General features: G+C 42.6%; 1 protein-coding gene across 2 annotated transcripts in view; it reads right to left on the reverse strand.

Annotated features, from left to right (window-relative positions):
- The window catches only part of MIPEP (mitochondrial intermediate peptidase), a 195,862-nt gene that overhangs the window by 125,588 nt on the left and 54,968 nt on the right, over window positions 1-15,306 (reverse strand). For both annotated transcript variants that reach the window (XM_047077761.1, XM_047077771.1), the window contains exon 14: window positions 14,076-14,185. In XM_047077761.1, coding sequence (XP_046933717.1) covers window positions 14,076-14,185 — 110 coding nt within the window. The remainder of the gene's footprint in view (window positions 1-14,075; window positions 14,186-15,306) is intronic.

The following is a 15,306-nucleotide window of genomic DNA, read 5'->3' on the forward strand; positions in this document are numbered from 1 at the left end:
CATTGATATCCTTTGGGAACATGTTGGATCTAATGACATAAACTTGTTGAGACATGGTCATCCAGAGCAAGGAAAGCCTTCGGAGGCAGAAAGCCAAGCATCAAAGCGGCTTGAGTTCTACAGCTTGATCCCATACCAAGCGCTAAATCTCTGCGCGTGTCTGTGGTGGGAAAACAACTAGGTTCGGCACGCAGCGACTCGTCTGTTTTGCTATTAACCCGTAATCCAGATGGCACATAATCGATATAACGAAAAAGCTGCCTCGTCCCAAAGAGACAGAATCTCAGATCTAAATCCACAGGAAGTAACATTGCTATCAACTTACATGAGTTTTAGTGTTGTTTTCTGACAAATTGAGATGTAATGAGAAGAAAGAACCTTTAGAAATACTTATGTGTTACCACAGACTCGCTGATGGTTCAGAGAAAAAAGCAGAAGTATTGTGACATTTTAATGTGTGACAGAGGTCTCAATTCCACTTTTTTCTTCAAACAATTCCGGTAATATTGGTCTGCCTACATTACTAAATTTGACAGAATAGAGTTCTTGAGGTAAGCATGGAGGCATAGTTTTTAACTTCTAAATTTTTAGTTTTTATTTTATATAAAAGAGCAGAAGTCTCAGACAAGTTCAGCAACTGACCAGAGGTCAACTGTGTGTGGGGGGCACGGGGGGGAGTGGGGGGCAGGCAGGGTCAGACCCGCCTCTGCCTCCCAGTTCCACGTTCCTGTCTAGACATAACTGAAAGGCATTAACGCTGAAAATAAGAAAAGTTTCAAAACAACTGAAACCTGCCAAAACGAATCTAGTTCCAGTTGCACTATAATTTTTACCTTCAATCCTTGTTCGTATCTCCCGAAAGAGAAAGACAGAAGAAGATTTATGACAAGCCTATCTGTCTCCTTGGAAATAGATCTTAAGCAATTTTGGCTTTGGGCTGACTTTCACAAAGTAAGGGAACAGAGTAATCTTACGGTGACGCAGCACAGAACGGTTCCAAAACGAAAGCACTGGATTTCTACGTTCTAAAAATAACACCTACAATGGAAACGGGTCTGTTATTTTCTGAGACAGATTGTGTAAGGAGTAGAAACCATTTTCTACCACAGCAAAACTGGGGAAAGAAAACACCCACATTGTAATACGGATTTTAGCAACTCTGACAGAACTTTGAGGAAGTTCTGATGTGAACCTAACAGACCTACTAATAGATCACAAATGGAAACTAAGAGACCAACCCCGATGTTACTATTGTGTGATCTTTGGCAAGTGACTTAACCTAAGTCAGTTTCCATAAAGTGTGGACAGCCACGTGCCCACTTCATACATTGCTAGATAGGATTAAATAAGATAGAACTTAATAGTAAATGCTCATTCCCATTACTTACTGTCTGATAAATATTTTGTGACAAAGATGACTCAAGCAACAAGCGTTTTAGTGGTTAATGGGCAAAACTGTATAAAAATTGTGGCTTCTCTCAAAAATCAAAAGACTATACATTTTTTACTTTTAAGTAATCTCTACACCCAGCACCCAAGGTGGGGCTCAAACACACAACCCCAAGATCGAGGGCCACATGCTCCACTGACTACTAAGCCAGCCAGGCGCCCCTCATATGACTATATTTAATGCTTAGTGACATAGCTGGGTTGAGAAATGATCAGAATAGACTTTAAAATGAAGCATTATGAAAATTAAGAAGACAACACATGAGGAAGAAGGAAGGAGCTCCTCAGAAAAATATAACAATTCTGTATGCTTATGCATCTAATAAAATATGCTCTAAGGGCGCCCGGGTGGCTCAGTCGGTCAAGCGTCCGACTTCGGCTCAGGTCATCATCTCAGGGCTGGTGAGTTCGAGCCCTGCATCGGGCTCTGTGCTGACAGCTCGTAGCCTGGAGCCTGCTTTGGATTCTGTGTCTCCCTGTTTCTCTGTCCCTCCCCCACTCTCGCTCTCTCGCTCTCAAAAATAAATAAACATTAAAAATTTTTTTTAAATATATGCTCAAAGTACATAGAGTAAAAAGAAACAGAGAAATTTCCAAGGCAGTGAAAATACTGGGTATGAGGCCATAATGACACATACCCGTTATTATACACTTGTCCAAACTCACAGGATGTACACAACCAAGAGTGAACCGTACCGTAAACTGTGGACTCGGGGTGATTACCATGTGTCCGTGTAGGTCCCTCAATTGTAACAAACGTACCACTCTGTTGGGTGATACTGATGACGGGGGAAGCTGTATACCTGTGTGGGGCGCGGGGTATATGGGAAACCTCTGTACTGTGCCCTCAAGGTTGCTGGAAACCTAAATTGCGCTAAATAAATCAAGTCCTAATTTTAAAAAATAGGTAAAACTAAGGTGAAAAGGTGATCTACGCATCATCCTGGAAGATTTCCACCTCTCAATTTTTGTTAGTTCAAAAAAACTAGTTACATATAAAAAATCTAAACAACACAATTAAAAGACTGACTTAACACACTTATATGAAAGCCCAGATCCAATAATTAGAAAATATACAACGTGCTCAAGCACACACAAAACATTTCCAAAAAACCGATGATCCACTAAGATGTAAACTACCAACAACTGCAAACAATCAAAACTGGTTAGACTAACTAGTTACATATTGGTAAACAACAACAAAACAAAACAAAAAAATCGTAACTCCTCTGCAAAGGCTTAAAAATTTTAAACTTTCCTTTGAACAACTTGTTGCTCAAAGAGGAAATTACAATGGAAATCAGCAACATTACAAACATTTTGTATTGAAAGCATGGCATGCAGCTAGAACACCGTATCTGCACAGTTTATAATTATAATTATAGCGCTGGGAGCCTGGGTGGCTCAGCTGGTTACGTGTCCAATTCTTGATTTCGACTCAGGTCATGATCTCACAGGTTCATGGGATTGAGCTCACATGGGGCTCTGCAGCTGACAGCCAGAGCCTGCGTCGGATCTATCTCTCCTCTCTCTGCCCCTTCCCCCAGCTTGCGTATGTTGCACGCACTCTCTCTCAAAATAAATAAACTTAAAATGAAATAAAATTATGGCGTTGAAATTTAAACAGGTATGTTAGATGTACTGAAATTTAATTAGGTCAGTGTGTACCTTGACTGAGAGATACAAACAAAGAAGGAGGAAGGAGAGAATAATCAAACAGAAACTAATTAATGTTAAAACAAACAAAATAAAAAGTATAAACGGAGTGTGCATTAGTTCTTTGAAAACAGTAAAAAGACCAACTTCTGCCAAAATTAATAGAGAAAAAACCAAGAAAACAATATGAGGAATGAAAAGGATATAACTTAACTACACATTGAGCAGGGTTTGAAAGATGAAAGAATGCCATAAATAACTTTATCCCAATAAACTTGAAAACTTGGATTAAATGGGTGAATTTCCAGAAAATTACAACTTAGCAAAGCTTACTTAAGAAGAAAAGAAGGCCCAAAGACTCTTAGGACTATTAAGGAATCAGTCATTTAAAATATCTTCCCACAGAGAAAATAATAGACCCCGAGTGGCTTTATAGATGAATTCTGACAAAGTTTCAAGAAACAGATTATTACAATTTTATAAAAGCACTTCTAAGGAACAGGAAAAAAAAAAAAGGAGCATTTGGAAACTCATTTCATGAAATGGTATATTCTTATTACCAACACACAGCAAAGAGCACGGGGACAAAGCGAAATCACAAGTCAGTCTCTCATAAGTACAGATGCAAAAATCCTCTGTATTAAAAACATCAGCGGGGCACCTGGGTGGTTCAGTCGGTTGGGCATCCGACTTCAGCTCAGTCATGATCTCACAGTTCGTGAGTTCGAGCCCCATGTCGGGCTCTGTGCTGACAGCTCAGAGCCTGGAGCCTGCTTTGGATTCTGTGTCTCCCTCTTCCTCTGTTCCTCTCTCATTCACACTGTCTCACTCTCTCTCTCAAAAAAGGAATAAATGTTAAAAAAAAAAAATTAAAAAACATTAGCAAACTGAAGCCAGCACTGTGTTAAAAACAGTAAGACAAAGCCTATCTAATCCTGCCATACAGAAATGGCTTAACATTCACTATACGAACGGCTCAAAGAAAAAGTACAGCCCGATTACCTGAAAAGATGGAACGTGCACACGTGTGCACGCACACACACACATCTGATAACATGCAATACCTATTGATAATTTTTAAAAAGTAACTAGAAATAGGAAGGAATCTCCTTTTCCTGCTATCTCCACCAAATCTACAACAAACATCTTCCTTTATGCTAAAACACTGAAAACATTTCCTTTAGAAATCAGGACAAAGGCAAACCATGCCCATATCACAGCTTCTATTCAACATTGTACTGGAGGGTCTAGTAAGTCAAATAGGGCAAGAAAGAGAAATAAAAAGATGTAGGAGTTGAAAAGGGAAAGTGAAATTACCATTTTTGCAGAATTAACTGGTTGAAAAAGTAACAAAGTCTACACGTAAGTTATCTGAATTAAAAAGAAAGTGTACCAAAGTGTCTGGAAATATGATCTATATATAAAAGAAGGATAAATAACACCTTTAAGTACCAGCAACAATCAGAAAATATAATTTTTAAAAATATACTATTTATAATAGTATCAAAAAGGTCGGGCATCTAAGACTAAGCATAACAAAAGTTGAGCCTTAGGGAAAAAATTTAAACTTTATTAAAAGGGCGTCTGAGTGGCTCAGTCGTTGAGCGTCCCACTTTGTCTCAGGTCATGATCTCGTGGTTTGGGAGTTCGAGGCGCACGTCGGGCTCCCTGCCATCAGCATATAGCCTGCTTCAGATCCTCTGTCCCTCCCTCTCTGCCCCACCCCCACCCCACCGCTTGCACAGGCTCTCGCTCCATCTCTCTCTCAAAAACAAATAAACATTTAACAAAGACTTAACAAATGGAAGAATACATCACATTCATGCATCTGAATGTCAATATATATTGGAGAGATACCAGTTCTCCCCAAATTGATCTTCAGATTTAATATAATGTCAACCAAATTCTTCTCACAGTTGTTTTTTTTTTTTTTTAAATAGGCAAGTTAATTCGAAATCTATATGAAAGAACACAAAAGCCCAAAACCGGACAAGAAATCTTTTAAGAATAAAGAAAGCCTTAATAAAGTTTACTACAATAAAGACAGCATGGGTACTGGTTATCAGGGCAGACGATGTAAACAATGGAATAAAAGAAAAATCCCATAAACAGATTATTGCATATAACAGGTATGTGCTTTATGACGGGTCCCTGGATAAAGAATAAATGGTGCTGGGATGACGGTTACTATAGGGAAGAAAGGATGTTAAACTCTACCTTATACTAAACCAAGGAGAATTTCCAACTTGATTATAGAGACCTAAAAATAAAGAAAAAACATTAAACATTTCTTCTGTTTTCAGAAAAAACAATATTGTATGGCTTTTAAGGAAACAAATGTTTCTCAAATAAGATCTAAAACGCATGAACTGGGGCGCCTGAGTGGCTCAGTCAGTTGAGCATCCAACTATTGATTTCGGCTCAGATCACGATCTCTTGGTTCGTGGGTTTGAGTCCCTGCGTCGCGCTCGGCACTGACAGTGCAGAACCTACCTGCGATTCTCTGTCTCCCTTTCTTTCTGCCTCTCTCTCTCTCTCTCTCAAAAATAAATAAACTCAAAAAAAATTGTTTAATTAAAAAATAAAAAGCACTAACTATACAGAAAAGATTGCTAAATTCAACAACATTAAAATGAAGGAATTAAATCCATCAAAAGATACCGTAAAGAAAGTGAACAGACAAGCCATAAACTGAGGGAAGGCATATGCCTAACACAGGGTTATTCTAACATATCAAGAAAGGGGAGAAATCAGTAAAAAAGTAAACCGCCACAAAGAAAAATGCTCGTAAGACAAACAGACACATGACAGAAAACAAAAGCGAGCAATAAAAACATACGGGGTGTGGGGCGCCTGGGTGGCTCAGTTGGCTAAGCACCCGACTTCGGCCTAGGTCATGATCTCTCTGTTTCTGTGTCTGAGCCCTGTTTCAGGCTCTGTGCTGACGGCTCAGAGCCTGGAGCCTGCTTCAGATTCTGTGATTCCCTCTCTCTGCCCCTCTCTGCCCCCCTCTCAAAAATAAATAAAAATTTAAAAAAAAACAACATACAGGGTGCTTGGGTGGCTCAGTTGGTTAAGCGTCCGACTTTGGCTCAGGTCAAGATCTCACGGTTCATGGGTTCGAGCCCCATGTCGGGCTCTGTGCCGACAGCTCAGAGCCTGGAGCCTGCTTCGGATTCTCTCTGCCCCTCCCCCACTCATGCTCTGTCTCTACCAAAACTAAGCATTAAAAAAACACACACACACAAAAAGATGTTCAACCTTAACAAGTAGCCAGGGAACGTTGCTGCCAATCAAGGCCACAACAGCATTCCATTTCTTAACTACAAAACTGGCAAAATTCAGACTCTGACAATATCAAATGTTGATGAGGATGTGGTGTGATGGGAACCGTCGCTGAGAGGAGGGAGAATAAGCAGAAATATTTTGAAAAGCAATCTGGCATTATCGCGTAAACTTAAAAACACGCACCCCCTCCCAAACCCAGCAATTCCGGTCCTGCACACAAATATAAAACGCAGAATTGTGTGGACGAGCACGAACCCGGAAGGAGCCGTGTGTCCACCGACAGGAGAAGAGCTTCGTGAATTACGTACGGGACGTCACCACGGACCGAAAGCGAAGACACTGCAGCTATGTGCACACCTGACGAGTTCAGGCACACAGCTGGCAAAAGCTGGTCACAGATTATAAACAGTAGAATACCACTTCTGTACGGCTCAAAAACAAAACGAAATACCACGCGGCTTACGAACAAATAACCTGGGTGGCAAAAACTATTTCTAAGCAAAAATTAGTGAGAATTCAGGACTCTGAGAGGAGCCTATGGTAATGTTTTGCTTTTTAAGTTGGATGGTGGGTTCACAGCTGTGCCTTCTAGAAATGTTATTCTGCAACATTAAATTTTAAACGAAAAGAGTATTACTTTCAGAGGCACTGCCTTTCTGATCAGTCATGAGAAGAATCCACTGAACTGAAATCGGCTGCAGCGTAATCCCCATCCACTGCTACCAGTAACATCGTTTTGTTTTTTTTTTTGCCGGAGTGATGTCGAACGAATACACTTTCTACCTTTACATGGCATCCTTCAGATATTCTACAACAGACTGCGGTTTATTTTTTCTAGTCTTACACCATGTCTAACATGAGGCGGTTTCCAATTTTATACCAATGTTGCAGGCCACTCCTCAGAATGCTTTCTTGCTTGTCGATGTCACCTGCAGAACATAGCGTCCCACGCTGAACAAAATACTCGAGTACGCTGAAATACGCTGGGGTCTGCCACCTGCTCCACGCAACAGGCAGACGGGATATTGTGGGGAAAGTGGGAGCAAGGCAAGTGTGTGTGCGAGAGGAAGAAGGGGTCAGGGATTATTGGTTGGAAACTGGGACAAAAGGGGAAAGAGGCAGATACTGCTGAAGGGAAATAGGGTGGTGTGATGTTGTGATAGAAAATATATATTTGGTCTTCATCCCTGCCTGCATAATAAAAAAAAGAGAAAAACTCTGCATACTCTAAATAATCTGAGAGTCAGGGACAGCCTAACCTCCTCATAGCGATATACAGGGACGAGGGTCAAGGGTCAGGCTTTTAGACGACATTATGGAAGTGCTTAACATTTTCAACTTTGGTGCAGGAGCTAAGACTATCTTATTTCCTTGAATCTAAGAGCACGCTAATTGTTAAAAAAGAAAAAAATATACACCTGTGAGTTTATAATAGCTGGGGAGGGGGCACACTTACATCATTAAATAGATAGCAAGAGATCTGTTTCAGAATTATTAAAATAAGAAAAAAAAACGCTGCATCATCTACTAAAATTAACCCAAAATGAATCAATGATCTAAACATAAGACTTAGGGGCACCTGGGTGGCTCAGTCGGTTGAGCGTCCAACTTCAGCCCGGGTCATGATCTCATAGTCCGTGAGTTCGAGCCCCGCGTCGGGCTCTGTGCTGAAAGCTCACAGCCCGGAGCCTGTTTCAGATTCTGTGTCTCCCTCTCTCTGCCCCTTCCCCGCTCATGCTCTGTCTCTCTCTCTCAAAAATGAATAAACATTAAAAAAAAATTGTCTAAAAAAAATAAATAAATAAGCATAAGACTTAAAACTATAAAACTCTTAAAAAAAACATAGGGAAAAAGCTTCATAACATCAAATTTGGCAATGATTTCTTAGATCTGACACCCAAAGCCCTGCCAACAAAAGAAAAAATAGATTAACTGGACTATATCAAAATTAAAAACTGTGTATCAAAGGACACAATCAATAGACTGAAAAGGCAAACCACACAATGGGAGAAAATACTTGCAAATCATATGTCTGATAAGGGATTAATATTAAGAATACATAAAGAACTCCTATAACACCACAACGAAAAAAAGACAACCCAATTAAAATATGAACAAAGGACTTGAAAATGTTCAACATCAATATGGAGGTTCCTCAAAAAATTAAAAATAGAACTAACCTATGACCCAGCAATTGCTCTACTAGGTATTCATCCAAAGGATACAGGAGTGATGATTCAAAGGGGCACGTGCACCCCAATGTTTACAGCAGTGCTTTCAACAATAGCCAAAGTATGGAAAGAGCCCAAATGTCCACTGACTGATGAATGGATAAAGAAGATGTGGTGTTTATAGACAGATACATACATACATACATATATACATATAATGGAATATTACCCGCCAATCAAAAAGAATGAAATCTTGCCATCTGCAAAAACATGGATGAAATTAGAGTGTATTATGCTAAGCAAAATAAGTCAGTCGGAGAAAGACAAGTATATGATTTCACTCATATACTTGAGTATATCATTCAGAAAACAGATGAACATAAGGGAAGGGAAGCAAAAATAATATAAAAACAGGGCGGGGGACAAACCATAAAAGACTCTTAAATACAGAGAAGACACCGAGGGTTCCTGGAGGGGTGTTGGGTGGGCAGATGGGCTAACAGGGTGATGGGCATTTAGCAGGGCACTTGTTGGGGTGAGCACTGGGTGTTACAGGTAAGTGATGAATCACTAAATTCTATTCCTGAAATCATTATTACACTGTATGTTAACTAACTTGGATTTAAATTTAAAAAAAAAATGTTCAACATCATTAATCATTAGGCAAATGAAAATCAAAACCACAGTGAGACACCACCTCACACCCAGGAGGATGGCTACTATCAAAAAATCAGAAAAGAACAAGTGTTGGCAAGGATGCGGAGAAAAGTGGAACTTTATGCTCAACAGTCCGCAAAGTAGGAAGGTAAGATGATGCAGCCACTGTGGAGAACTGAATGGCGGTTCCTCATGAAATTTAAAATGGAATTTCTATACAATCCAGCAATCCCACTTCTGTGTATATATGCGAAGGAACTGAAAACAGAGACTCAGGCAGGAATTTGTAGACCCAGAGCAGCATTATTCACAATAGTCGAAAGGTGGAAGCCACCCAAATATCCATCAGCGGACGAAGGGACAGACGAAATGTGGTATACACATACAACGGAATATTATTCAGCCTTTAAACAGAAGGCGACTCTGACATTGGCTACATGATGCGCCTTAAAAACATTGTGCTAACTTACAACAGGGCGAATACTGCAGGATTCCACTGATATGAGGTACTTGGAGTAGTCAAATTCATCGAGACAGAAAGCAGAAAGGGGGCCAGGGGCCAGGGGCCCGGGTGGGAGAAGAAGCAGGGAGTTGTTTACTGGGGACAGAGTTTCGGTTTTGCAAGAGGAAGAGTGTTCTAGAGACGGACGGTAGTGATGGCAGCAAACAATAAGAATGTACTTCATACCATTGACTGGCACACTTAAGCACAGTTAAGATGGTAACTTTTTTTTTTTTAATTAGAGAGAGAGAGAGAGAGAGAGCGTGTGCATGCACATGCATCCAAGGGCAGAGGGAAGAGAGAGAACGAGAGGGAGAGAATCTCAAACAGGCTCCCTGCCCAGCACGGAGCCCAACATGAGCCAAAATCAAGAGTTGGACGCTTCACCAACTGAGCCACCCGGGCGCCCCAAGATGGTAACTTTTATGCTGTTCTTACTACAACGAAAAATAAACCGCATCTAACAATGTTTAACGGAGAACGAGGATCATGCCTCCAGAAGCGCGGGGCCACCTGCAGATAATTTTCCACTTACTGGGAACAACTGGAAAGGGGGCAGGCTCAAGGCGGGAACCAATAAGCACCGAGGAGAGCGACAGTACCCTTCAATTCCTTGGACGGCACGGGTCCCAAACGCCGCCTGAGCCAGAACGAGGTCGGTGGGGAAACTCCATCAGACAGTTGATTCACGTTCAGTTTACCACGTCTAAAAACCCGGGAGTTTTTCCCACAAACTGCCACCAAGCCTGTACTCCTTCTCTACGTGTGCTATCAACTCGAAGACCTACCGACAAGAAATTCCGCGTCAGCTTTGATGTTGTAGCTTGTCAAGGCAGTTCTGAATCTCAAACGATCACCTCTGGCCCTGCTTACCTCTGACAGCCGTATGGCCCCTGCAAATCTAATAGGCATGCTTCTCATTCCTCAACCGCAAGGAATTCATTGGCCACGCCATGCTCTGGTTCAGATAAAATACTCGTAGGTGTTAATAAGTCACTGACATATTATCCTTACTCTGCGAGTTCTCTCGGATACACCCCACGGTGTTCCAAGAAAAAACAATCCTTTCCGAACATGTAGCAGAATAAGAAATGGGGCATAAAGATGCAACCCTGTCATTCTTCTTATGGGCTTTAATGCCATTTATTTACAAAGCCTTGGGCTTTAGGGAATTAACTCCTTGTCCTTAAGGCTAGAAGTGCCCTTAAAATGAAATCATCTAGCCACTTGGTATCTTAATTAGTGGCAAGAAGAGGCAAGCCCTTTGTGAAAGTCAAGGCATTCTCCCGTTTCTTGCCTTCTGGCACTCCTTCTGTTCTCTATACGACTTGCAAAATTATTTTAAATTCTTTCGAGACTGCGTCTGCAAGTCCCCTTAGCTCAATGCACATGTCTGCTTGTGTCTGAAACTTGAATTAATTCAAAGCAACTTACTGCTTCTTTCCTGTTTCGAAGTGCAGTTTTGGACTCAATATTGTTTTCTTGCAACTCTCTTGTTCAAAATGGCTCTTACAGAAGAACGCCATATTAAAATAAGAATTGTCCTGTTTGGGGACATTACACTATCCTCCAAGCAGTGGCTCTTTGCTCTTCTTTTTGGCCCTTCTTTGCTCTTCCGATTGTCCTGTAAACAGGTACTAGTTGAAAAACCAACTTCATAATTGTGGTGAATTTTAGCCCGAGATTCAGCTTTTTGCTCTAAGTATTGCTCTGAGAGGATCCTGGCGCTCTCTTGCGCTAACCCTTACCTCGGGGTTCAGATCCCCTGAGCAATCTAAGCTCAGCTCCTTTCCCGGTGATGCTGCTTCATCAGATACCTCCTGCTTTTCTCTCACGGGTCACGCCTAACCTCCCTATACGTTAAGTGCCAGCTCTATGCCAATTACCCCCACACCCCGCAGGGTCTATTTGATTCTGTATTTCAGAGTTGTGTCACTCATGGCCCCATGGACACAGCCAAAAAAGAGCTGTCTTCCTTCCTCATATTTGGACCTCTTCCAGAATTCTCTGTTCATGGAGCCTCTGTCTTTGATTTCCCTCTCTCACCCCTGTTATCCAACTGGCTTCAAATCCTTCTAGTTAAGTCTCCAATAGCTCCTGGAGTCTGCTTCTCCGAGCCCCCCAGGGCCGGGACCTTCGTTCTGGCTCTCACTATCACTTGACTACATATTTTCGGGGCTGAGCAAGGACACAAGTTCGAAGATGGAACCCAGAGAAGCTGTCTGCCAAAGGCTAATGAGGAAATGGGTTGGGGCAGAGCTGCCTGAGAGCCAGGAGGACTAGACTCAACTCCTGAGAGAAAGTGTGGCAGCAAAGCCCAGTGTAAACACCGCCAGTTAGGGGCGCCTGGGTGGCTCAGTCGGTTGAGCGTCTGACTTCAGCTCGGGTCATGATCTCACGGTCCGGGAGTTCGAGCCCCGCGTCGGGCTCTGGGCTGATGGCTCAGAGCCTGGAGCCTGTTTCAGATTCTGTGTCTCCCTCTCTCTCTGACCCTCCCCCGTTCATGCTCTGTCTCTCTCTGTCTCAAAAATAAATAAACGTTAAAAAAATTAAAAAAACAAAAACAAAAACACCGCCAGTTAAAACTACTCAAGTCACAAACTGGTGGTCTAGCAAATGAGCTGGGATCAAAAAGTGTGTGTCGGCAAGAGGACTGCAGAAACTGGGAGCGAATTCTAGAAACAAAAACTTTCCAGTCTCTTTTTCTCGCTCCCCTTCCTCCTCCTCCCGTACTTACCACTGCCAGCACCTTGCCACGGTCTCAGACTTTTCCGAGACTCTACAGGCTTTTCCTTCTGGCTGGAATAACCTCGTCTTTAGTTTTGCCTTAGTTCCCCTGGGATTTGAAGGCCTTGAGGGCTAGAATGTTGTCTCACTCACTCCCGGCTGTTTCTCAGATGCTGAGGACAGTTCCTGGTACTTGATAAAAACTCAATAACTACTTCTGACTGAAGGACCTGTGAGCGTCCTTAGCGTTCTCGACAAATATATTAAACGAGATGGAAAAGGGCTGCCGAAAGCTGACGGGCAAACTGCCCCTTTTATGTATTTTTTCAAACCTGGCTCCTCCGGGACTCCCTGCACGAAGCCTCTCCCAGCGTCCCCAGCCAAGGTCCGGGGGCCCTCCCTCATGGGCCCCCGCTGGGCATGTGGCTCTGCCCCAATATGCCTTGTGCCCTACCTCCCTACAAGATGGGCAGGGGCACAAGTTCAGAAGGAGGGATTCAGTCAGGTCTTCCCGGTCATTCCCAAACCCCAAAATGTGGAAATGTGGACCCGCGGACCCGTCCTCCCCTTCTGTGGCTTATGCGTTTCCACGTTACTGGCTGGGTCTAACTTCTCTGAAGGTTAATGGAAAGACAGCTAATCGATCGCCAATATCTCAATTCTGTCATCTTAATAACCGAGACAGATTATGAAGAAGGCCCGGTCAGACTGGTTATCCAGAAACTCCTCCGTTATTCTGCAGCTGACAAGAACGGTGAGATGAAATCAAGTCCAAAAACCAGAAATGACCAAATCACGTTAGAAAGAGTCACAAATAAAGGTGGGTTTGGAGCCTTTTCTCATTCCATTCATGCCTTCTAGTGCTTCTCAGGTGCTAGGCAAGATTCTAAGTGCCAAGGATCCAAAGATAACTGTCATTTGCCACCTGCACTCAGGGAGGCACAGTCTCAGGGAGAAATCAGTGACTGACGGGGTATTTATAATCAAAGTTCTCAGAGAAGGAAAGGAAGATATTTCGCAAAGTACGTGTGGACAGTTCACTGCACAACGTCGACAGTTACGCTTACGGCTAACTCATTACAGAGATCTCTCATTGTCCTCCTACTTCACCGATTTTCTTAATCTTTAAACTCATGCTTCGAATCCAACTATTGAAATCGAAACCTTTTCAGACCTACGGTGCAGGGCACGATGGGAAAAATGGGCAACGCGGTTCGGTTTTGACAAAACAAAGGAACAAACAGAGGCATAAAGGAAAGACGAAAGGAAGAGCGACGGCTTTTCTGAAGCGAGACAGGTTGGAAGGCCTGTTGTACAGTAATCTTGTTTCCTCCTCCGGAAAACAGGGACCAGGCACTTTCCTCAAGGGATGGTTGTGAAGGCAAGATAGGCTCTCACTTAGCCGATAAGAGAGAGCTTGTCAACACTGTGGTCCCAGTGGCTGGCAAAAATAAAAAAAATAAAACGAAGACTAAAAATAAAGTGGAAGGACTCTGGTACTGAGAGGGTGACAGTCCTGAGAGGTCCACGTGATGCAGGTCAGGAAAGCCGCCTCCCCCCTCCCCACCCCTCCCAACCCCCCCCCCACCCCCTCAAGGACACGACGTAGCACTGTGCTCCCCTACCTGCCCCGTCTGATAATGTCTGGCAAACTGGCTAACCACTCGGTGGTCATTTGCAAAGTACTCCATCAGAATAGAAGGAACTTCAGCGAAGTCAGTGGGGCACCTGGTCCCTAAAATGGGGGGAAAAGAAAAAAAAAGTTGGCATGAATCAAATCAACATATTTATCTTTCTTTTTATGTACTCTTTTAAAACTTTTATGTGTACTTCTGATGAAGGTACGATAAGATTTAATTCATTAAATCAATATTTTACTTCTATAAAATTATTGTACATATTTGCAGAAAAGTTTATTATAATCCCATATATTTTCCTATATATCAAAAGTAAAACAAAATATTTGCACAGCTGGATAAAACACCTTGTAAAGCCATGGCTCACACCCTCTACAAACAAATCTGTCTTCAGCTCTGCTTGGCGATACAGGAGACACAAATTAAAACATTCTTACAATTAATGTACCATTTGTATTTAATTTGCTGAATTCCACCACCAAATGCTTTTATCCTTCACTTATTTGTTTGTTGGCTGGTTCTATTCCCTATGCTGTAATTTTCATCTCCATGATTTATTTTCTCAAATTTTTTTTCATGTTTATTTTTGACAGAGAGAGAGAGAGAGAGAGAGAGAGAGAGAGAGACAGAGCATGAGCGGGGGAGGGGCAGAGAGAGAGGGAGACACAGAATCCGAAGCAGGCTCCAGGCCCCGAGCTGTAGGCACAGAGCCCGACGCCGGGCTCGAACTCACGGACCGCGAGATCACGACCTGAGCCAAAGTTGGACGCTCAACTGACTGAGCCACCCAGGCGCCCCAATGATTTATTTATTTTCTAACTGGAAGCTAATACCTCTAATCGTTTCTCCTATTTCGCCCATCCCCCCACGCCTTCCCCTCTGGCAACCACCAGTTTGTTCTCTATGTTGAAAAGTCTATTTGTTTTGGGGCGCCTGCGTGGCTCAGTCGGCTGAGCGTCCGACTTCGGCTCAGGTCATGATCTCACGATTCGTGGGTTCGAGCCCCGCGTCGGGCTCTGTGCTGACAGCCCGGAGCCCGGAGCCTGCTTCGGATTCTGTGTCTCCTTCTCTCTCTGCCCCTCCCCTGTTCACGCTTTGTCTCTGTTTCTCAAAAGCAAATAAAGGTAAACAAATCGAAAAAGAAAAGTCTATTTGTTTTTTAGATTCCACATATAAGTGAAATCATCTGGTATGTCTTTCTGTGTCTGACTTATTTCAC

This window comes from Lynx rufus, unplaced genomic scaffold, assembly GCF_022079265.1.
Source record: "Lynx rufus isolate CCGP_SWC_20201006 ecotype Redwood Valley unplaced genomic scaffold, mLynRuf1.p SCAF_1, whole genome shotgun sequence".
NCBI classification, from domain to species: Eukaryota; Metazoa; Chordata; class Mammalia; order Carnivora; family Felidae; genus Lynx; species Lynx rufus.